This window comes from Balaenoptera musculus, chromosome X, assembly GCF_009873245.2.
Source record: "Balaenoptera musculus isolate JJ_BM4_2016_0621 chromosome X, mBalMus1.pri.v3, whole genome shotgun sequence".
Taxonomy (NCBI): Eukaryota; Metazoa; Chordata; class Mammalia; order Artiodactyla; family Balaenopteridae; genus Balaenoptera; species Balaenoptera musculus.
The window spans coordinates 91,181,385-91,203,283 of NC_045806.1; the positions used below are offsets into that span (position 1 = coordinate 91,181,385).

The 21,899-nt window shown below is 44.4% G+C and overlaps 2 protein-coding genes across 4 annotated transcripts in view; one reads left to right on the top strand and one right to left on the bottom strand.

The window, feature by feature from the left end:
• The window catches only part of ATG4A (autophagy related 4A cysteine peptidase), a 68,997-nt gene extending 58,737 nt beyond the window's left edge, over positions 1-10,260 (top strand). Inside the window, exons 12-13 of one of the 2 annotated variants that reach the window (XM_036840999.1) lie at positions 1,016-1,124; positions 8,795-9,338. In XM_036840999.1, the coding sequence (XP_036696894.1) occupies positions 1,016-1,124; positions 8,795-8,865 (180 nt within the window). In that variant the 3' untranslated portion in view covers positions 8,866-9,338. Of the gene's footprint in view, positions 1-1,015; positions 1,125-8,794 lie in introns of both variants that reach the window. The other variant, XM_036841000.1, reaches the window with a different exon arrangement.
• A 471-nt stretch (positions 10,261-10,731) lies between these two features.
• COL4A6 (collagen type IV alpha 6 chain) overlaps positions 10,732-21,899 on the bottom strand; it is a 288,676-nt gene continuing 277,508 nt past the window's right edge. Inside the window, exons 38-45 of one of the 2 annotated variants that reach the window (XM_036841075.1) lie at positions 17,919-18,035; positions 17,427-17,588; positions 17,140-17,238; positions 15,731-15,877; positions 14,869-14,985; positions 14,091-14,282; positions 13,060-13,346; positions 10,732-12,339 (exon numbers count right to left, since the gene is read on the bottom strand). In XM_036841075.1, coding sequence (XP_036696970.1) covers positions 12,079-12,339; positions 13,060-13,346; positions 14,091-14,282; positions 14,869-14,985; positions 15,731-15,877; positions 17,140-17,238; positions 17,427-17,588; positions 17,919-18,035 — 1,382 coding nt within the window. In that variant the 3' untranslated portion in view covers positions 10,732-12,078. The remainder of the gene's footprint in view (positions 12,340-13,059; positions 13,347-14,090; positions 14,283-14,868; positions 14,986-15,730; positions 15,878-17,139; positions 17,239-17,426; positions 17,589-17,918; positions 18,036-21,899) is intronic. The other variant, XM_036841076.1, reaches the window with a different exon arrangement.

Here is a 21,899-nt window from a genome sequence, read left to right on the forward strand (position 1 = left end):
TGTTCCATTATGGTTTAAGGGGCTTGCCTTTCTATTAACTGTCTTATTTATATAAAATATAGGCACGCTGCCACTTAAAGCAAACAGTTTGCAGAAATCTGTGTAAATGCGAAAGCAAGTTATTCTTTCTTTTTGGCATTTTATGTCAAAGGGTGTTTATCATTTTGCTGGCTCACAACTTTTGTATCTGCCTCCCTCATCCTTTGCTTCTAACGCATGCCAATTATGTGGAAGATATTGATCAACGCTTATTGAAAGAATGAGGGGAGATCATAGGGAGTAGTTTAAAGAGCCCTGGATGGGGTGGCAAGAGACATCGTGTTCTCTTATCTGCAAAACAGAGGGGTTGGAGAGTTGGGATCCCAGAGCCTCTTGTAAGTGTAAGGAGGGAAGATTTTTCTTCACAGGTGAACAAATAATTAACACTAAAGTCTCCAGATGAATCTGAAACCCCGGTTAATAATTGGCTGAGACATAATGGAGAATTATTTTCTAAAGGCATTACTTACATTTCAGAATGCCGCAAAACTGTATATCACGTTTAATGTTAGAAAGAAAATTTTCTGATAAGACTATGCTATTTAAATTAGGACATATATCATATGTCTTGGATTGAAACTGAAACCATGCCAAAATGTACCAGTATTCTTTGGGGGCAGATTTAACTTGATTAACCAACATTTCTTTGGAGCCAACACTTCAGGAACATCTCACCCCTAAATTGAGTTGGTCCCATGCAACTGGCGTTAAGACCTCATGATGGAGCATGGGCAGTGAGTACTGGCCTTCCGTCAGATCCTCCCTCCAGTGTCCTTCCTTCCTGGCCAACAGTATCTAGAATTGAAGAGAGCTGGGTCTTCAGACGGGTCAAGTAGAGGATGGGTGTATTTGCTAAGCCTTTGCTTTCACCTTTCAACAACCAGGCCACTCTCTTAGGGTTTGGAGTCATATACTGCCAACTGGGTAGAAATGTAGTGACTCTGCAGTGTTTACAACTGTTTCTGTGTCTCCTCAGGAAATTCTAAAGGAAAATTTAAGGATGTTTGAATTAGTTCAGAAACATCCATCACACTGGCCTCCCTTTGTTCCTCCAGCCAAGCCAGAAGTGACAACCACAGGGGCAGGTAAGCTGTTGTTCAGAAGCTCTGTGGCCAGCAGACCCATGGATAGCAGTTGTTTTGTGAGACAGAAGCAATTGTGGGTCATGTTTTCCGTGGAAATGAAAAAATTTCTACTCAGCTGCATTGATCAAGGAATGGTGCTTCTTCTGATGAACTGATATTTACCAATTTCAAAGAATGATAGTAAAAAAAAATAAGCTCCGTGCAAAAGTTCCATACAAAATCAAAATGACTAGAATTTCTTTTTTTCATGGTCTGGTTCAGAAGACAAATCAGAGGCCATGGGTAATTCAAAAGGTACCTCGAAGGTCTTACAGAGCCTCAACTTCATCACTTTGAATAGGACTGTGTAACAAGTCCAGTTAGTTTGATTCTTTTTTTTTTAATTGAAGTATAGTTGATTTACAATGTTGTGTTAGTTTCAGGTGTACAGTAAGAGATTCAGTTATATATACACTTTTTCAGTTTCTTTTCCATTATAGGTTATTATAAGATATTAAATATAGTTCCCTGTGCTATACAGTAGGTCCTTGTTTATCTATTCTATATATAGTAGTATGTATCTGTTAACCCCAAACTCCTGATTTATCCCTCCCCCCCTTTCCTTTTGGTAACCATAAATTTGTTTTCTATGTCTGTGAGTCTGTTTCTGTTTTGTAAATAAGTTCATTTGTATAATTTTTTTAGATTCCACGTATAAGTGATATCATATGGTATTTATCTTTCTCTGACTTACCTCATTTAGTGTGATAATCTCTAGGTCCATCCATGTTGCTGCAAATGGCACTATTTCATTATTTTTTATGGCTGAGTAATATTCCATTGTGTGTGTGTGTGTGTGTGTGTGTGTGTGTGTGTATCTCACATCTTCTTTACCCATTCACCTGTAGATGGGCATTTAGGTTGCTTCCATGTCTTGGCTATTGTAAATAGTGCTGCCATGAACATTGGGGTACATGTATCTTTTCAAATTAGAGTTTTCATCTTTTTGGGATATATGCCCAGGAGTGGAATTGCTGGATCATATGGTAACTCTATTTTTAGTTTTTTAAGGAGCCTCCATACTGTTCTCCACAGTGGCTGTACCCATTTACATTCCCACCAACAGTGTAAGAGGGTTCCCTTTTCTCCACACCCTCTCCAGCATTTATTATTCGTAGACTTTTTGATGATGCCCATTCTAACTGGTGTGAGGTCATCATTGTAGTTTTGTCATCATTGTCATCATTGTTTTGTCATCATTGTCATCATTGTAGTTTTGATTTGCATTTCTCTAATAATTAGTGATGTTGAGCATCTTTTCATGGGCCTGTTGGCCATTTGTATGTCTTCTTTGGAGAAATGTCTATTTAGGTCTTCTGCCTATTTTTTGATTGGATTGTTTGTTTTTTTTTGCTATTGAGCTGTATGAGCTGTTTATGTATTTGAAAATTAATCCCTTGTCAGTCACATCATTTGCAAATATTTTCTCCCAGTCCGTAGGCTGTCTTTTCATTTTTTTTATGATTTCCTTTGCTGTGCAAATGTTTTCAAGTTTAATTAGGGCTCATTTGTTTATTTTTGCTTTTGTTTCCATTACTCTAGGAGACGGATCCAAAAAAACATTGCTGCAATTTATGTCAAAGAGTGTTCTGCCAGTGTTTTCCACTGGGAGTTTTATAGTATCTGGTCTTACATTTAGGTCTTTAATCCATTTTGAGTTTATTTTTGGATATGGTGTTAGAGAATTTCTAATTTCATTCTTTTACATGTAGCTGTCCAATTTTCCCAACACCACTTATTGAAGAGACTGTCTTTTCTCCATTGTATATTCTTGCCTGCTCTGTCGTAGATTAATTGATCATAAGTGCATGGGTTTATTTCTGGGCTTTCTATCCTGTTCCATTGATCTATGCATCTGTTTTTGTGCCAGTACCATGCTGTTTTGATGACTGTAGCTTTGTAGTATAGTCTGAAGTCAGGGAGCCTGATTCCTCCAGATTTGTTTTTCTTTCTCAAAATTGGTTTGGCTATTTGTAGTCTTTTCTGTTGCCATACAAATTGTAAAAATGTTTGTTCTAGCTTTGTGAAAAATGCCGTTGGTAATTTGATAGGGATTGCATTGAATCTGTAGATTGCCTTGGGTAGTATGGTCTTTTAAACAATATTAATTCTTCCAATCCAAGAACATGGTATATCTTTCCATCTGTTTGTGTCATCTTCAGTTTCTTTCATCAGTGTCTTATAGTTTTTGGAGTACAGATCTTTTGCCTCCTTAGGTAGGTTGATTCCTAGGTATTTTATTCTTTTTGATGTGATAGTAAGTGGGATTGTTTCCTTAATTTCTCTTTCTGATAGTTCACTGTTAGTGTATAGAAATGCAACAGATTTCTGTATATTAATCTTGTACCCTGCAACCTTACCATATTCATTGATGAGCTTTAGTAGTTTTCTGGTGGCATCTTTAGGATTTTCTATGTATAGTATCGTGTCACCTGCAAGCAGTGACCATTTTACTTCTTTCTTTCCAATTTGGATTCCTTTTATTTCTTTTTCTCCTCTGATTGCTGTGGCTTGGATTTCCAAAACTATGTTGAGTAAAAGTGGCGAGAGTGGACATCCTTGTCTTGTTCCTGATATTAGAGGGAATGCTTTCAACTTCTTACCATTGAGTAAGATGTTTAGCTGTGGGTTTGTCGTATATGGGCTTTATTATGTTAAGGTATGTTTCTTCTATGCCCACTTTCTGAAGAGTTTTTATCATAAATTGATGTTGACTTTAATCAAAAGCTTTTTCTGTATCTATTGAGATGATCGTATGGTTTTTATTCTTCAATTTGTTAATGTGGTGTATCACATTGATTTGCAGATTTTGAAAAATCCTTGCATCCCTGGAATAAATCCCACTTGATCATGGTGTATGATCCTTATAATATATTGTTGGACTCAGTTGGCTAGTATTTTGTTGAGGATTTTTGCATCTATGTTCATCAGTGATATTGACCTGTAATTTTCTTATTTTTTGAGATATCTTTGTTCTGTTTTGGTATCGGGGTGATAGTGGCCTCATGGAATGAGTTTGGAAGTGTTCCTTCCTCTGCACTTTTTTGGAATAGTTTGAGAAGGATAGCTGTTAACGCTTGTCTAAATGTTTGGTAGAATTCATCTGTGATGCCGTCTGGTCCTGGTTTTTTGTTTGTGGGGAGTTTTTAAATTACTGATTCAATTTCAGTACTGGTAATTGGTCTATTCATAGTTTCTATTTCTTCCTGGTTCAGTCTTGGGAGATAGTACCTTTCTAAGAATTTTTCCATTTCTTCTAGGCTGTTCATTTTATTGCCGTATAGTTGCTCATAGTAGTTTCTTATGATCCTTCGTATTTCTGTGGTGTTGGTTTTAGCTTCTCTTTTTTCACTTCTGATTTTATTGATTTGGGCCCTCTCCCTTTTTTTCTTGATGAGTTTGGCTAAAGTTTTATCAATTTTGTTTTTCAAAGAACCAGCTCTTAGTTTCATTGATCATTTCTATTGTTTTTTTAGTCTCTATTTCATTTCTGCTCTGATCTTAATGATTTCTTTCCTTCTACTAACTTGGGGTTTTGTTTGTTCTTCTTTCTCTAACCTGTTTTAGGTGTCAGGTTAGGTTGTTTGAGATTTTTCTTGTTTCCTGAGGTAAGCTTCTGTCGCTATAAACTTCCCTCTTAGAACTGCTTTTGCTGCGTCCCATAGGTTTTGGATCATCATGTTTTCATTTTCATTTGTCTCTAGGTATTTTTTAATTTCATCTTTGATTTGTTAAGTAATCCATTGGTTGTTTAGTAGCATATTGTTTAGCCTCCACATGTTTGTGTTTTTTGCAGTTTTTTGCATATTTTTTGTAGTTGATTCCTAATCTCATAGTGTTGTGGTTGGAAAAGATGCTTGATATAATTTCAATTTTCTTAAATTTACCAAGGCTTGTTTTATGGCCTGGCATGTAATCTATCCTGGAGAATGTTCCATGTGCACTTGAAAATAATGTGTATTCTGCCACTTTTGGATGGAATGCTCTACAAGTATCAAGTTCATTTGGTCTAATATGTTATTTAAGACCTGTGTTTCCTTATTGATATTCTGTCTGGATGATCCATCCATTGATGTGAGTGGGGTGTTAAAGTCCCCTACTATTATTGTGCTACTGTCAATTTCTCCTTTTATGTCTGTTAATATTTACCTTGTATATTGAGGTGCTCCTATGTTGGGTGCATATATATTTACAATTGTTATATCCTCTTCTTGGATTGATCCCTTGATCATTATGTGGTGTCCTTCTTTGTCTCCTGTAACAGTCTTTATTTTAAAGTCTATTTTGTCTGATATGAGTATTGCTACTCCGGCTTTCTTTTGATTTCCACTTGCGTGGAATACCTTTTTCTATCCCCTTACCTTCAGTCTGTATGTGTCTCTAGATCTGAAGTGAGTCTCTTGTAGGTAGCATATATACAGGTCTTGTTTTTGTATCCATTCAGCCAGTCTATGTCTTTTGGTTGGAGCATTTAATCCATTTACATTTAAGGTAATTGTAGATATGTATGTTCTTATTGCCATTTTGTTAATTGTTTTGGATTTGTTTTTGTAGGTCTTTTTTTCCCTTTTCTTCTTTTGTTCTCTTCTCTTGTGATTTGATAACTACCTTTAGTGTTATGTTTGGATTCCTTTTTCTTTTTTGTGTGTATATCTGTTATAGGTTTTTGGTTTGCAGTTACTATGAGGTTTCTGTATAACAGTCTATATATAAATGTGATTGTTTAAGTTGCTGATCTCTTAATTTCAAGTGCATTTTAAATACCCTGTATTTGTACTCTCCTCCCCTCACGATTACAGTTTTTGATATCATATTTTACATCTGATTGTTTTCTGTATCCTTTAACTGCTTATTGTGGATACAGGAGACTTTACACGTTTTGTCTTTTAACCTCCCTACTAGTTTTGTCTGTGTATGATATACTACCTTTATTTGCCTTTACTGGTGAGCTTTTTCATTTTGTAATTTTCTTGTTTCTGGTTGTGGCCTTTTCTTTTTCACCCAGAGAAGTTCCTTTAACATTTATTGTAAAGCTGGTTTGGTGGTGCTGAATTCTTTTAGCTTTTGCTTGTCTGTAAAGCTTTTGATTTCTCCATCAAATCTTAAGGAGAGCCTTGCTGGGTAGAGTATTCTTGGTTGTAGGTTTTTCCTTTTCATCACTTTAAATATACTGTGCCACTCCCTTCTGGCCTGCAGAGTTTCTGCTGAAAAATCAGCTGATAGCCTTATGGGAGTTCCCTTGTATATTATTTGTTGCTTTTCTCTTGCTGCTTTTAGTATTTTCTCTTTATTTTTAATTTTTGTCATTTTGATTACAATGTGTCTTGGTGTGTTCCTCTTTGCGTTCATCCTGTATGGGACCCTCTGTGCTTCCTGGACTTGGGTGCCTGTTTCCTTTCCCAGGTTAAGGAAGTATTTAGCTATTATCTCTTCAAATATTTTCTCAGGCCCTTTCTCTCTCTCTCCTCCTTCTGGGACCCCTATAATGTGAATATTAGTGCACTTGATGTTGTCCCAGAGATCTCTTAAACTGTCCTCATTTCTTTTCATACTTTTTCTCTTTTTTCTGTTCAGCTGCAGTGGTTTCCATTACTCTGTCTTCCTGCACACTGGTGCATTCTTCTGTATCATTTGGTCTACTATTGATTCCTTCTAGTGTATTTTTCTTTTCAGTTATTGTAGTCTCCATCTCTGTTTGGTTGTTCTTTATATTTTCTCTTTGTTAAAAACTAGCTTCTCATTCTGTGCATCCATTCTCCTCCCGAGTTCTTTTATCATCCTTACGACCATTACTCTGAACTCTTTCTTGGGTAGATTGCCTATCTCCACTTCACTTAGTTCTTTTTCTGGGGTTTTATCTTGTTCCTTTGTCTGGAACATATTCCTCTGCTGCCTCATTTTGTCTAAGTTGCTATCTGTATTTTTATGTCTGTGGTAGGTTAGTTACGTTTCTCCACCTTGGAGAAGTGGCCCTCTGTAGGAGGCATCCTATGCGTTCCAGCAGTGTGCTCCTCTCGTCACCCAAGCTATATGCTCTAGGTGTTCCCCCTAAGAGGGCTGTGTGGTTCCTTCTGTTGTGGTGGGCTGACTATGTGGGTGGTCTGCTAGGCTTAGTTGGCTTCTAGTCTGGTTGGTTGCCAGGCCCTGCCTTGTGCAGATGCTGCTGGTTGCTGTTTAGTGGGGCCTGGTCACGAGGTGGCTGGTTGTGGAATCCATGGGGGCCCCGGGGCTAGTGCTGGCTCACTGGTGGCCAGAGTCAGGGTCCCGAAGCCTCTGGGGCTGTTGCCCAACTACTGGCAGGGGTTAGTGCTGGATTACTGGCAGGCAGAGCTGTTTCCTGGAGTGTGGCTCCTGGGCCCAGGGATCCCAGAGCTCATTTCAGATCACTGGTAAGGAGGGGCTGGTTTCTGATACAGTTGGGTATGGGGTCTGGGGTGTCCCTAAGGTTGCAGTGGCCTGCTAGTTGGCAGGATCAGGGGCCAGCTGGTCCCAGGATAGGGTCTGGCCTGTGTTGTGGGATTGTAGTTTTCTTGCTTCTGGTGTCTGCCCCCTGGTGGGTGAGGCTGCTTTAGAGTCTTGTTCAGGCTTCCTTGTAGGAGGGGCCAGGGCCTGCCCACTGGTGGGTGGAGCTGGGTCTTGGCCCTCAGATGGGCAGGGCCATGTCTAGGGGCTTGTCTAGAGGCCATGGGCTCAGGACTTCTTTAGGCAGCCTGTCTGCTGATGGGTGGGGCTGTGTCTCTGCCCCATTGGTTGTTTGGCCTGAGGTGTCCCAGCACTGGAGCCTATAGGCTGTCGGGTGGGGCCAGGTCTTGGCACTAATGATCCAACATGTCAGCCACCAGGAGTGTTCATGTAGTTGAATGTTCCCCAGTATGTCTGCCACCAGTGTGTATGTCCCCCGGGTGAGCTTCAGCCACCCCCCTGCCTCTCCAGGAGAGTCTCCAAGCCCAACAGGTAGGTCTGGCCTAGGCTCTTATCAAATCACTGCTTTTGTCCTGGGTCCCAGTGCACATGAGATTTTTGTGTGCGCCCTTTAAGGGTGTAGTCTGTATTTCCCCCAGTCCTGTGGGGTTCCTGCAGTAAAGCCTCACTGGCCTTCAAAGCCAAATGCTCTGGGGGCTCCTACCCCCAGTGCCAGACCCTCAGGCTGGGGAGCCTGATGTGGGGCTCAGAACTCTCACTCCTGTGGGAGAATTTCTGTGATATAATTATTCTCCAGTTTGTGGGTTGCCCACCCGGGGGTTATGGGATTTGATTATATCGCGAGTCTGCCCCTCCTACCCGTCATGTTGTGGATCCTTCTTTATGACTTTAGTTGTAGAAGATCTTTTCTGGTAGGTTCCAGCCTTTTTCATCAATGGTTGTTCTGCAGATAGTTGTGATTTTGGTGTGCTCATGAGAGGAGATGAGCTCAGGGTCTTTCTACTCCTACATCTTGGCCCTTAAACCTGTTTTGATTCTTTATAGAGAATTGCTAATACTCAGCAGTGGTCCCGCCTATAAGTCTCCTCTACACAAGCTTTTCTGTAGCAAAGCAATTTAAAATGCATGGTCTTAACTACTGAGTAACTTATTGACCGCTTGAGCCAAAGTGTCAAGCTTCTTTCTTCCTCTTTTCTGTATTGTGATAGAATTCATCGACTCTACTGAACAACTAGAGGAGTTTGACCTGGAGGAAGATTTCGAGATTCTGAGCATATAGAATAGTGGGAACTCACCTTGGACATCTGTCTTCCATCTGGCACCAGAAGAACATGAACTCATCACATAAAACTTTTCTAGTCAGCAAGTGCCTGATATGCCAACAGCATACAAACTTGATAGCGATCATGACTGAGCCAATCACCTTTTCTCAGAAAAAAACAAACAAGTGAACAATATACCCCTTCCCCAGAAAGAACTAAAACAATCATGGAATCTAGGAGCAGAAAGATTAGGAGTCGTCTCTTGCACTTCCCAGCTTCTTACATGGCCACAGCGAATCTTCAGCTACTGAAATGAGGAGGTGGATGTCTGGAAGATAGGCAGCAACTCCCACCTTGCTTCCAGCACCAGCAGATGAGAGATGATTACCCTGTGCTTCTTCACCCTTTCAGGTTTGACCTCTCTGGGCTAAATACTAAGAAGCAATCTGTTCTCTTGCTCTAATAATAAAGTGATAATCATTGTATCAGGGAAAAAAAGTTCTTGTTAAGTTATTTGAATATGTATTTAAATAATTATAATTGATCTCAAAAAGTGTGTCAAAGACATTACATCTCATTACATTGATCTCCTTCCTGTTTGAGAGAACCTTAACTATTTGATGGGTCACTGTCCCCATCTTTACTGATACTTTTGTCAGATGGTCACCCTGTCCTTAAATCATTATCACTTAAATCAGGGGTCTGCAAACTTTTTCTGTCAAGGGTCAGATAGGAAATGTTTTAGGCTCTGAAGACCACATAGTGTCTGTCACAGCTACTCATCTCTGCTGGTGAAACCCCAAGACAGCCATAGACAATGTGCATGCACATGAGCCTGGCCGTAATCCAATAAAACTTTATTTACAAAAACAGGCAGAGGGCTGGATTTAGCTCACAGGCTGTAGTTTGCTAATCACTGACTTAAATTGTTGATTTTTGTTTGGGAAATTAAAAATTGTGTTTGAATTTGACTCCATTTTGCTTGACAGTCATAACTGGAAAGAATTATTCATGTGGTGACATTAATCTGTGCATCAAATACAATTCCAAACCGTTTCAGGACTAGCAAGCAACATACTAAATTTGAAAGCACATATTCGTCAAATTGGCTTTGCTAACCAGTCTCCTGTGTGGATGCACCTCATGTCCCAGTGGTATCTTCCCCTTTTCCTCTCCTTGTCTTCTTAACCTATGCATTTCACCTCCATGCTCAACCAAGCCCCCAGGAAGGCCAGCAACTGCGGTTTGAAAGCTAGCACCAAACCAAGGTGGGTTTTTTTGTGTGGTATATTTAGGAATATTTGAACACTTGTTTCCTTAGATTCCATTTTTTTCTTTTCCAGTAGATAATATATTCCAGCGGTTCAGAATTCGAAAGGTGCAAAATGGTATTCAGTGAAATGTCTCTCCCTCCCACAGGTCAGTTCTCTTTCCTGAATGCTCCCAATGTTATTAATTTCTTGTTTATCCTTCCAGAGGATATATTTTATGCATATACAAATATATGCACATATATCTTAGATTTGATTTTAATGACTTTTAAATTTCTCTACTTTTGATTTATCTGTAAATGATCCTGAGGCCCCAGAAATATGGAAATTCCTTTCTTGAACTCTAGCATGTGATGGGGCTAAAAACAGTTGTAGGCTGATCTTGAAACATGTTGTGGATTTGTTGCCTGTTGGAAGACATTATCAATCAACCCTTGACTTTAATTGTATTTTTCCGTGTCTCAGTGTTTTGTTATAAAGCTCGACTTGCAGTGACAGGAACCCCCATGGCTCTGAGGGGGGCTTATGAATTTCAGTGAGATGGACTTTAGAAAAGTTTTCATCAAAGAAAGAATGTCAAAAGAGTCAAATGTTCATATTGGATTCCTTTTATTTGCAATGTACAAAGCTGACACCATGCTTATTACTGAGGAGGTGAAGGTAACAGTAGTTCAGGTTATACTGATTATGCTTTGTCTGTGTTGGCACAGTTTACATAATATTTAAGGAAACAGAATCACCTGGAAGGAATTGCCTCATGTCAACATAGCTAAGTGTTCTGGGAAACTGATAATTAAAGGAAATGGTTAAAACAAATCCCCCTAAACAGAATATACTTTACAGTCTACTCAGGCTTGTTTTGGGTCTGCTAACTGCTAAAGAGAGGACTGTGCTAGATTTTTATGAGGCTTTAAAAACATATCAAAATGGTTTAACAGGCTACCTGTGAAACAGCAATTGGATGGACATTTTAGTGGAAAGTCTCTCACAGCCTCAAAATGCAAAGGAACCAACACTGCAGTGTCGATTTGCCACACTGCACACATCTGAATGGCATTTGGAATAAACAGGGGCTTCTGAGAAATTGGGACAAGGGATTTTCCTTTTTTTTCCTGGAGTCAAAAGCAAAATTCACACCTCCTTACCCATCCTCCCCTCTCCCCCCCGGCCCGGGAGAAAGGGCTGCGGTTCTCATTTCCCTTTATGGGTCTGACCACATTTGGTGCATCCTCTGCTCTACTCTGAACCAGGCCAAGTCTGCTGCCTGTGGCTGGGGAGGGAGCCGGCAAGGAGGAAGTGATTTGTCTACGACCATGTGACGTTAATGAGCACCTCTCGGCTGCTGGTCTTCCAGCGTCCCTAAGCAATCTGGGGCCCAGTCGTGCTCACTCTCGAAGCAGTCAGAGCGCACCCCGGGACACTGGCTGGCACCTCATTCCAGCTCTGCTGCCTGCCTAGACACAGTGGGTCTCCGGGAAGAGTTGAGAGCTTGCCCTGTGCAGGCTTGAGCCATCCATAATGTTGAGCCAGAGAAATTTTTTTCACGTGGAAACACTGGGTTCTGGTTTAAGCCAAGTGATGTGCGGTGACCTCTGGACATAATGAAATGACTCCTTAGCTATCACGAAGAGCTTTCTGATCAAGAGAGTGAGGAAAGCTAGCATTCTAAGAAAGTGGTGGCCCAGCAGGTCTTTCTGAGGTAGCCACGAAGAGTCACACAAACATCCAAACCAAACTGTAGCACCGAAATGGGACAGCAGCTCCCAGCGGGGTGGGCTCACCGTGGGGCCTGAGGGTGGAGGTGATCAGTGTCCAGCGGTCCAGCCCAAGCGAGACTCCAATGGACAACTTGACAGATGGGCAGAAGGGCTTGGCCTTCCTTCTTCAGACCGTTCAGGTTTGTGAGGTGACCGTTGTGTGGGGCAGGGGAGGGCAAGGGGCAGAGTGGCAGGTGCCACCCTACACGCTTTTCATACACACCTGGCAGCGGCTGACCCGGGTGTGGAGCTGCCCGGCTTTCAGCGTCTCAGATACGGGCTCCTCCCCAAACTGCTGCCTCTCTTCCACCGTCGTCAGCCAGAAGCTGTACTTGTTGGCAAAGTAGTGGCAGGTGCCCCGGGCACCACTGCACTCGATGAAAGGAGTGGCTCGGAAATCCTCTAGGCAGGAGCCAGGGGAGACCAGGGACTGGCCCCCGCCCTCAGCGCCGGCGGCCGTGTGCTGAAACAGATGGGGGCGGCTGTGAGCTGGTCACCTTGGGAGGTGATGGGCTCCGCCGCTCCGGCTCTCAGCTCTGGTCCCTTGGCTCAGCCCCCCTGTCTGGCCAGCGGACCAACAACTATGTTTCAGGACCGGGGGCGCTCATCCTCCCTTGTCTCAGCCTCAGAGCCGGGAGCGCCCCCTCCGAGCTCCCTAGCGCCCTCCTAACCCACGGCTCCTGGGCTGCGGCTGCATCCCAGCCAGTATTTCCCAAACTGCTGCTGTCCTGCCGAGTCCAAGGTGTGGCAGGTGCCCCCCGAGCATTTCCACTGACAGATCTGAGAAAGGCTGAATTAAGGAAACTGCCAACAGGGTTCAGGATGCAGTTCTTCTCAGGGCCCTCCGTCTGCCCCAGGCCCTTGGCGGTGTGCTCCAGAGAAGGGAGAGAGCGCGGAATAGTCCACGAGGTCGTTAGACCATGGGCCCTTCCCCCCAGCAGACCTATTAATAGCTCTGGCTCTGAAGTCCCCTTCATTGGAACTTTTACCGCAATCTGTACCGTACCCTTTAGGGTGCCATTTAGTGTTTGTTACCTGCCGAGGACAAGTAGGCCTCGTATCTGGCCTAACGTCCCAGCCCTCGAGTCACAGGGCTCCCTCGGCACTCGATTTCAGAATTTCCCTCCCAGCACTCCCTGCCCTCGGCCTTCATACTGGTGGAGAGGGCGGTGCGGGACCTTACCATGAGGAAGGAGTACCCAATCCAGAGGCTGCGCCAGCCCAGGGGGCACTGCGGGATGGTGATGTCCTGGCTGTGCACAGCAATGGCTTGTGAGGGCGCCTCACACACAGAGCAGCGGCTGATGTACTGGGGAATCTGCGTCTGGCCGACGGGCATCATGGGGATGGGCGCGGTGGTGGAGAGCCAGTAGGATTTATCGTTGCGCCGGGCATAGTGGCACACTTCGTTGATGTTGCAGTAGATGAAGGGCATGGTGCTGAAGCGGGGCAGGCAGGAGCCAGCAAACCCTGCAAGGAGAGAAGGTGGGCAGGGGCAGGTAAGGTCTGGCTGAGGGGCAGGGCTGGGATTGTCCCTGAAGCCACTACGACTGGACTAGATGGTGGTTTGGGTTCATATCCAACTGCTTGTAGCAGAGCAGGGACGCCTTTCCTTCCTATCCTGAACCACTGTACACACACTGAAGTCTATTTTCTATGCACCAGGGAAGTTTGATAATGAAAAGAATCTTTTTAGAAACTGAATGATGACTCCCTAATTAGTCTGCTTTGTAAAATCAGCATTTAATAGAGTGAGCCTGCGGTTCTCTGAAACACACACCTGAAGACAATTCAATTAATTCTTGGGTAATCATTGTTGCCGGCAGGTCATATTATTATTACTACTACTAATTGCTAACGTTTAATGGATGCTTAATACGTTGGATGTCAAACATTGACATCCAATGGCTGTCAAACGTTGTTCTAAGCGTTTTACATGGGTGATTCCTGTAATCCTTAGTCCGCCCTGTGGGACAAGTATTAGAATTAGGCTTGTTCCACTGAGAAGGAGGCGGAAGCTTAGACAGGTTGAATAACGCGTCCAGAGTGAGCGGCAGAGCTGGGGTTTGAACCCAGATCTGCCTGACTCCAGAGCTGGTGGTTGTAACCCACTACCCAACATGGGCCCACCAAGGGTTGGGAGGAGCGAGGAGTGTGGCTCTTGGGCCTTGTGGGGACAGGGGGCCAGGGCTGGATGTGCGAGCCGGTACCTACCCAGGTCCTGGTTGTGGGCTTTCTCCTGCCCCTCCACGAACAGCAGGCTATAACCCACCCACAGCTGGCTCATCCCGACGGGGCACAGGGGCACCTGTTCCGACTGGCTGTGCTTCACCAAGGTGTAGCCCACTCTCACGCTCTGCCCAGGCACTCCAGCCCTCCCAAAGGGGCCCGGCTTCCCTGGAGCTCCTGAGATGGAGAGAGCAGAGATAACCAAGGACCTGCTGAATCAGAGGCAGTGAAAAAGCAGAGCTGGGGTTAGCGAGGCAAAATCACACCCTCCTCCCCGGCCCGTGGCAGACGTGGCTAACAATCGCGGCACTTTCCCAGCGAGCTTCAGGACTGTTCTCTGCTCAGGACAAGTGATTTGCCATCTCTGATATAAAATGGAAGGTAAGTAGCAGAGCAGCCATATCTTATCTCAGATTCTCTTCTCCCTTGAACGAGCCCCCTTCCATCCACGTCAGAATCCCTGGGTAGAAGACGGGGTGTGCAGGGCAGGGGGCCACGCTATAGTATAGGGTTATAGCTCTTACGAGCTGGAAGAGAACCCAGAGAACTATGTGGAACAGTCCTTTGCCTTCTGGAATGCGGGGCTCTAATCCTTCACAGGCTCAGAATGGAGTGAACGGATTCGAGCCCAGTTTCCCAGCCTGCTAGTAGTGTCAAGCTTTACTGCCCGGTTTCCTAATGCCACGATTTGAGATGTTGACTCACGCTCAAGCCTCAAACCCTTACAGAAGCCCTCTGCCCCCTAGTGCCGACATTGCCAGACCTTCAAATCCTGGAGGGCCTTGCAGTCCAGGGAGACCAGGGTCACCAAGAGCCCCAGGTGGGCCAGGGAGTCCATTGGGGCCATCTTTGCCAGGGATGCCAGGTAAACCTTTGAAGCCTGCCAGGAGAGAAGGCCCACAGCGGGGTACTCAATGTGCAGGGTCTGGAGGAGCCTTCCCTGGAGAAAGGGGACTCGTGTGTCATGCCCAGGACTCACCAGGAGAGGGCGAACTGGCCATGACCCTGGAGTGCACGCTGAGCTCAGGGCTGAGCCTCCTGGGCTGGTCCTTAGTTCACGTCCGGGCAGCTCAGCCCTGGGACCTCACTCTGAACTTAGCCCTTCTGAGCTCCTTCACACCCATGTCCCCCTCCCTTCCTCTCATCTTCCCAGCAATGCTGGGGAGGACGCAGGGCAACTGCTGGGGTCCCATGTCAGAAATGAGTTCACCGAGGTCCAGAGAGAGACTGCTAGCTTACTCCGGCTGGGGCAAAACTGGGATTGGAAGCCGGGTTTTCCGTCCCCCAGCCCTGGGCTTTCTCCGTTGCTCTCTGTCCCCCCACCACGCTCCCTCCTTCCCGCAGCAGCACGTTAGTGAGGGACGAGCTGTCTGGATTAGCTGGTGTGCTCTGCCCACGCAGAGCACTTCGTTCCGTGTGCTTCGTTCTCTGAAGCCAAGTACAACTGCTGGCCCTGCTGGTCCCCTCCCTCCTGGCGAGAAGCTTGGAAGCTTTGTGAGGGAGCCGAGGAAACGCTCGATGAAGGCGCCCCCTCGGAGCCGGGGTTCCCAGCCAGTTGCTTCAGCCTGCCAGCCAAAGCCGCCTCAGCTCCCCGTGAAGTCCCCTTTCTCTGGCGCCCTCCTCACCTTGTAGGCCTCCAGGGCCTTGGACCCCAGGGTCCCCCATGAGGCCAGGGATGCCATCGATGCCTGTTAGACCCATGGGTCCAGGAGGAGCCTGGATGTCTTCTGCAATTGGTGTTTGTCCAGGAGCGCCTCGGGGGCCGGATAAGCCTGTGGGCACGTGGGAGAAATGGAAATGTCAAGCAGAGGCAGAGGAGGTGGCCAGGGTGGGCTCCCGGAGGTTCAGTTGGCATCACAGCCAAGACCCCAAACCCAGCCAGCTGGCTTACTAATAGAAGCCAAACAAGCCAATTTGCGTATTAATTCATTGAAAAAGTATTTCTCAAGTGCCTACTATGTGCCAGAGCCTGGTAGATCAGGGGATAGAGCAGTAAGTAAGACCTTTATGAGACGACGGTCTGGTGATAAAGATGAAAAATGCATAACCTGACAAAAACCATTAATCTTACTGCAAATTGTAAGAAGTGCTACAAAGGAAATGGACAGTGCACGGACAGTGGGAGGGAGCGGAGAGGGCTATGGGGTGGAGAACCTGCTTTAGAGAGAGTTATAAGTGGCCTCTTACAAGCAGTGACACTTAAGCGGAGACCATTAAAGCATTAGAACAAGCTGGGGGGTGGGGGAGAGTATTCCAGAAGTAGAACTAGCATGTGCAAAGGCCCTGTGGCCAGCCAAGGTGTGGTGTTTTTGGATAACTGAAAGAGGCTAGTGTGACAAAAGCACAGTGAACAGCAAAGGGGAAGGGCTGGTAATGAGGATGGAGAGGGAGGCATCACAGAGGGCTTCATGGCCATAGTTAATTCTTATGCCATGGGACGCCCATGGATGATTTCTGTTTTTACAAGACCTCTCTGACCACTGTCTAGAGAAATGATTGTTGGGGGAGGTGAATAACGGAAGCAGGGAGACCAGTTAGCAGTCACCGCAGTGATCCACGTGAGAAATGTTGGTGGCTGGGACCTCAGTGGTAGAGGTGGAGGTGATGAGAGGGGGACAGATGCAAGGCACGTTTATAGGAGACACAGCCCTCAGGGCTTGCTAATGGATTGGATGTGTGTGTGAGGGGAGTGGTGATAAAGGACAGAAAGGATGGTTCTTCATTTCTGGATTCAGCAAAGGGGTGAGTGGTGATCTGAGTGCAAACGCAGTGACCGCAAATGCAGAAACAATGCAGAGAGGGGAGGTCAGTGGCAAGATCCATGGCGGCAAAGCGGCAATGACCTTGAGTCCTGGGAGCTGATGCAGGCAGAGGTATCTCCAAGGTGGAGAAACTCCCTCCCTGGAGGAGCTTGATCCAGCTGCTTCAGCCATCCAGGCTTTCTTGGCGTGCTTAGCAGTGACTCCTGAAGGAATGATACCCCCCAACCCCTCCCTTGAGCTCAGGATCAGCCCGGCACATGCTCTCAACTCACCTCTTGGCCCTGCCTTCCCCTTCATCCCGGGAAGTCCTGGGTCTCCAGGTGGCCCAACTTTGCCTGGAGTCCCCATGAAGCCAGGCTCACCTCTCATGCCTGGCAAAGTCCAAAGGAAAGCAAGTCAGGGCCTGGCATGGTGGTGCTGGTGGTGGTGGGGTTGAGACTAAGCAGAGGCGAGGGCAGGAAAAGCATCATCAGCTGGTCTCTCTTCACAGGGCTGCAGGAAGGGGCCACCTCTGACAGTGGAGTGGGAAAGGACCCAGTAGCCAGCCACGCAGTCATACCTTTCAGTCCTAGCTCTCCAGGGAGGCCAGAGAAACCTGGAATTCCTTGGTCTCCCTTGGGCCCTTGAGGGCCAGGAACTCCAGGGAAGCCAGGGTCTCCCGGGTCGCCTTGATCCGAGGATGGCCCAGGGGGGCCTGGGGGCCCCGGGGGGCCTGGGCGGCCTAGAGATAAGATTGGAAGAGGGATGAGGGCAGAGGGAAGAGGAAGCGGCCATTGCTGAAAGCCTCGGGACTGATAGGAAGCCAAAGGCTATTCCCGGGGCAGATAATGTTCCCTTGCCTTCTGTGGGGCCCCAGTGCCCAGACCTTCCCAAACCCTTTTAGCAAAATGCAGCCCATTCCAACCCCCTGTGTCCCTGCGGGAGGAGGGAGGTGAGGCCTCACAGGCCCGTGCACATCCAGCAGTGGGGATGGGGCTGGACTGTAGACAGGCCCTCCCCAAACTCCAGACAAAAGGCGATGGCCAGCCCTCTTTGGGCTTCCTGGCTTTACCTCGTTCTCCATCTAGGCCTGGTCGCCCGGCGTCGCCAGGCTGTCCTGCTATGACTGAGGGCAAGGAGAGGCCTGGGGCACCAGGGAGACCAGCGGGGCCCTGGAGACCTGGGAAACCTGCAAAGAATAAATAAAAGGGGCTGCAGGGGCTTTGTGTGCCTAAGAGAGGGCCAGGCTCTCTCAGAGAAAATGGAAGTTCACACAAGAAAATGGAAGCCCTTAAGGTAGGAGCCAGACCAGCCGAGGCCAGCAGAGGGCTCTTCTCCCTTTCTCCTCCGTTGGCAGCCATCGGCCCAGCGCAGCTGACAGCGGCTCAGAGACTCCTTGCTCGCAGCAGGCGCTGCATTGAATTGGGACGGATAGAGCTTCGGAAAGTTCTAGCTCCCCAACCTCGCTGGTAATGGAAATACTTTAGACAGATTTCCCCTAAATCAGGAAGAAAAGAAGGTATGACTGCAGCACCTGGAATCGAAGTTTCCTACAGTGATTTTAAACCTACTGTCCCTGTTGCACAACATTTCATCAAGTTAGCCAGTCCTGTCTGCTGCTACTCCGAGGAGGTCACAGATCAAGGTGGGGCACAGGCCCCAGCCAGTCAGAACAGACACCCACTTGCCCGCTCGAGCAGAATGGAGGTGGCAAGGGCGCTATGACCCCCGGTGTCTTCTACAGCTAACTACTGGGTCTTCCAGGCAAGCTGGAAAACAGTTTTATAGGTAATTCATGATATTAGCTGAATGCTTGCTGAATTGCCTGAATCCCTTCTCCCTGTTTGGCCAAAGAGAATAGCCATTTACTGGAGTACATACGTAATACTCGTTTGCTCAAAGTTTAATACTGCTTTACATGTTTTCTGTTTGTGGAATGATTTCTATTATAATATGTTCAAAACCAAAAATTTCAACCGATTACAGTAGATTTATACAATATGCATACATTGAAAACATAGATGGTAATCTTGCTGGGAAAACACATCAAAGCCACGTATACAAATGTAGAAATCTATTTTATTCTTGTAACATGGAAGAAATGTATTTATTACTTTGGTATATTCTAAAAGATAGTCAAATGAAGAGGAATAGATTCGAATTGGTTGACAAACTGTTTTGGTGGTTGAGATTCTTGTTTGTGACAAGAAAATCCCAAAATAGGATGTTGAATTTTATTTTTCTGACAAGAAAAGCTGAAAATATTCATGTTGAATTTCTCATATTTTGCTAAGAAATAGTAAATCCATGATAATTTGTAAAGAAAGATGGCAGATTGGTTAATTTGGGTGTCTTTAACAGCTCATTGATTAATTGAATACTGAGGAAATATAAAGGAGGAAAAAATAAATTTAAAGAAAAGTTTCCACTTATTAGAAGTCTGGAAAAGAAACAAAGGAAAAACAAAGAGCAAAACTAGTTGCAAAACCACTTGGTGCTACTTTTAGCATTGTCAGTTATGTCTTGATGAATCTTTGAAGTATTTTTCTTTTTCACAAAGGTAAAAATCGGAAGAGAGACACATTGTATTTTTGTCCTGAAAATATAACTTCATATATCTATACATATATATGTGCTGAAATTATGCAAAACCAACAAACAAGACACCACATATAGTAGAGTAAGTGTGGACAGCACATGGATTGTAAAAATGTCTGTTTCCATGGCAATATTTGGAGCCTCCTTCTCTTTTCACCTGTTTCTTGATTTTATAATTACACCAATATATCATTAAACCTGAAATAAAGGTACTACTGACCTCAAGTAGTAAAAAAAAAAAAAAAAAGCTCAAGTATTTAAGATTGAGACTTTTTTTTTTAAATTTTTTAATTTAATTTTATTTATTTTTTTAAACAGCAGATTCTTATTAGTCATCCATTTAATACACATCAGTGTATACATGTCAATCCCAATCACCCAATTCATCACACCACCACCCCCATTCCCCACCGCTTTCCCCCCCTTGGTGTCCATACGTTTGTTCTCTACATCTGTGTCTCTATTTCTGCTCTGCAAACTGGTTCATCTGTACCATTTTTCTAGGTGCCACATATATGCGTTAATATACGATATTTGTTTTTCTCTTTCTGACTTACTTCACTCTGTATGACAGTCTCTAGATCCATCCACGTCTCTACAAATGACTAAATTTCGTTCCTTTTTATGGCTGAGTAATATTCCATTGTATATATGTACCACCTCTTCTTTATCCATTCGTCTGTCGATGGGCATTTAGGTTGCTTCCATGACCTGGCTAATGTAAACAGTGCTGCAATGAACATTGGGGTGCATTTGTCTTTCTGAATTATGGTTTTCTCTGGGTATATGCCCAGTAGTGGGATTGCTGGATCATATGGTAATTCTATTTTTAGTTTTTTTAAGGAACCTCCATACTGTTCTCCATAGTGGCTGTATCAATTTACATTCCCACCAACAGTGCAAGAGGGTTCCCTTTTCTCCACACCCTCTCCAGCATTTATTATTTGTAGATTTTTTGATGATGGCCATTCTGACTGGTGTGAGATGATATCTCATTGTAGTTTTGATTTGCATTTCTCTAATGATTAATGATGTTGAGCATTCTTTCATGTGTTTGTTGGCAATCTGTATATCTTCTTTGGAGAAATGTCTATTTAGGTCTTCTGCCCATTTTTGGATTGGGTTGTTTGTTTTTTTAATATTGAGCTGCATGGGCTGTTTGTATATTTTGGAGATTAATCCTTTGTCCGTTGATTCGTTTGCAAATATTTTTTCCCATTCTGAGGGTTGTCTTTTCGTCTTGTTTATGGTTTCCTTTGCTGTGCAAGAGCTTTTAAGTTTCATTAGGTCCCATTTGTTTATTTTTGTTTTTACTTCCATTTCTCTAGAGGTGGGTCAAAAAGGATCTTGCTGTGATTTATGTCATAGAGTGTTCTGCTTATGTTTTCCTCTAAGAGTTTTATAGTGTCTGGCCTTACATTTAGGTCTTTAATCCATTTTGAGTTTATTTTTGTGTATGGTGTTAGAAAGTGTTCTAATTTCATTCTTTTACATGTAGGTGTCCAGTTTTCCCAGCACCACTTATTGAAGAGGCTGTCTTTTCTCCATTGTATATCCTTGCCTCCTTTGTCATACATTAGTTGACCATAGGTGCGTGGGTTTATCTCTGGGCTTTCTATCTTGTTCCATTGATCTATGTTTCTGTTTTTGTGCCAGTACTATATTGTCTTGATTACTGTAGCTTTGTAGTATAGACTGAAGTCAGGGAGTCTGATTCCTTCAGCTCTGTTTTTTTCCCTCAAGACTGCTTTGGCTATTCAGGGTCTTTTGTGTCTCCATACAAATTTTAAGATTTTTTGTTCTAGTTCTGTAAAAAATGCCATTGGTAATTTGATAGGGATTGCATTGAATCTGTAGATTGCTTTGGGTAGTATAGTCATTTTCACAAAATGATTCCTCCAATCCAAGAACATGGTATATCTCTCCATCTGTTGGTATCATCTTTAATTTCTTTCATCAGTGTCTTACAGTTCTCTGCATACAGGTCTTTGTCTCCCTAGGTAGGTTTATTCCTAGGTATTTTATTCTTTTTGTTGCAATGGTAAATGGGAGTGTTTGCTTAATTTCTCTTTTAGATTTTTCCATCATTAGTGTATAGGAACGCAAGAGATTTCCGTGCATTAATTTTGTATCCCGCAACTTTACCAAATTCATTGATTAGCTCTAATAGTTTTCTGGTGGCATCTTTAGGATTCTCTATGTATAGTATCATGTCATCTGCAAACAGTGACAGTTATACTTCTTCTTTTCCAATTTGTATTCCTTTTATTTCTTTTTCTTCTCTGATTGCCGTGGATAGGACTTCCAAAACTATGTTGAATAATAGTGGTGAGAGTGGACATCCTTGTCTTGTTCCTGATCTTAGAGGAAATGCCTTCAGTTTTTCACCATTGAGAATGATGTTTGCTGTGGGTCTGTCGTATATGGCCTTTATTATGTTGAGGTAGGTTCCCTC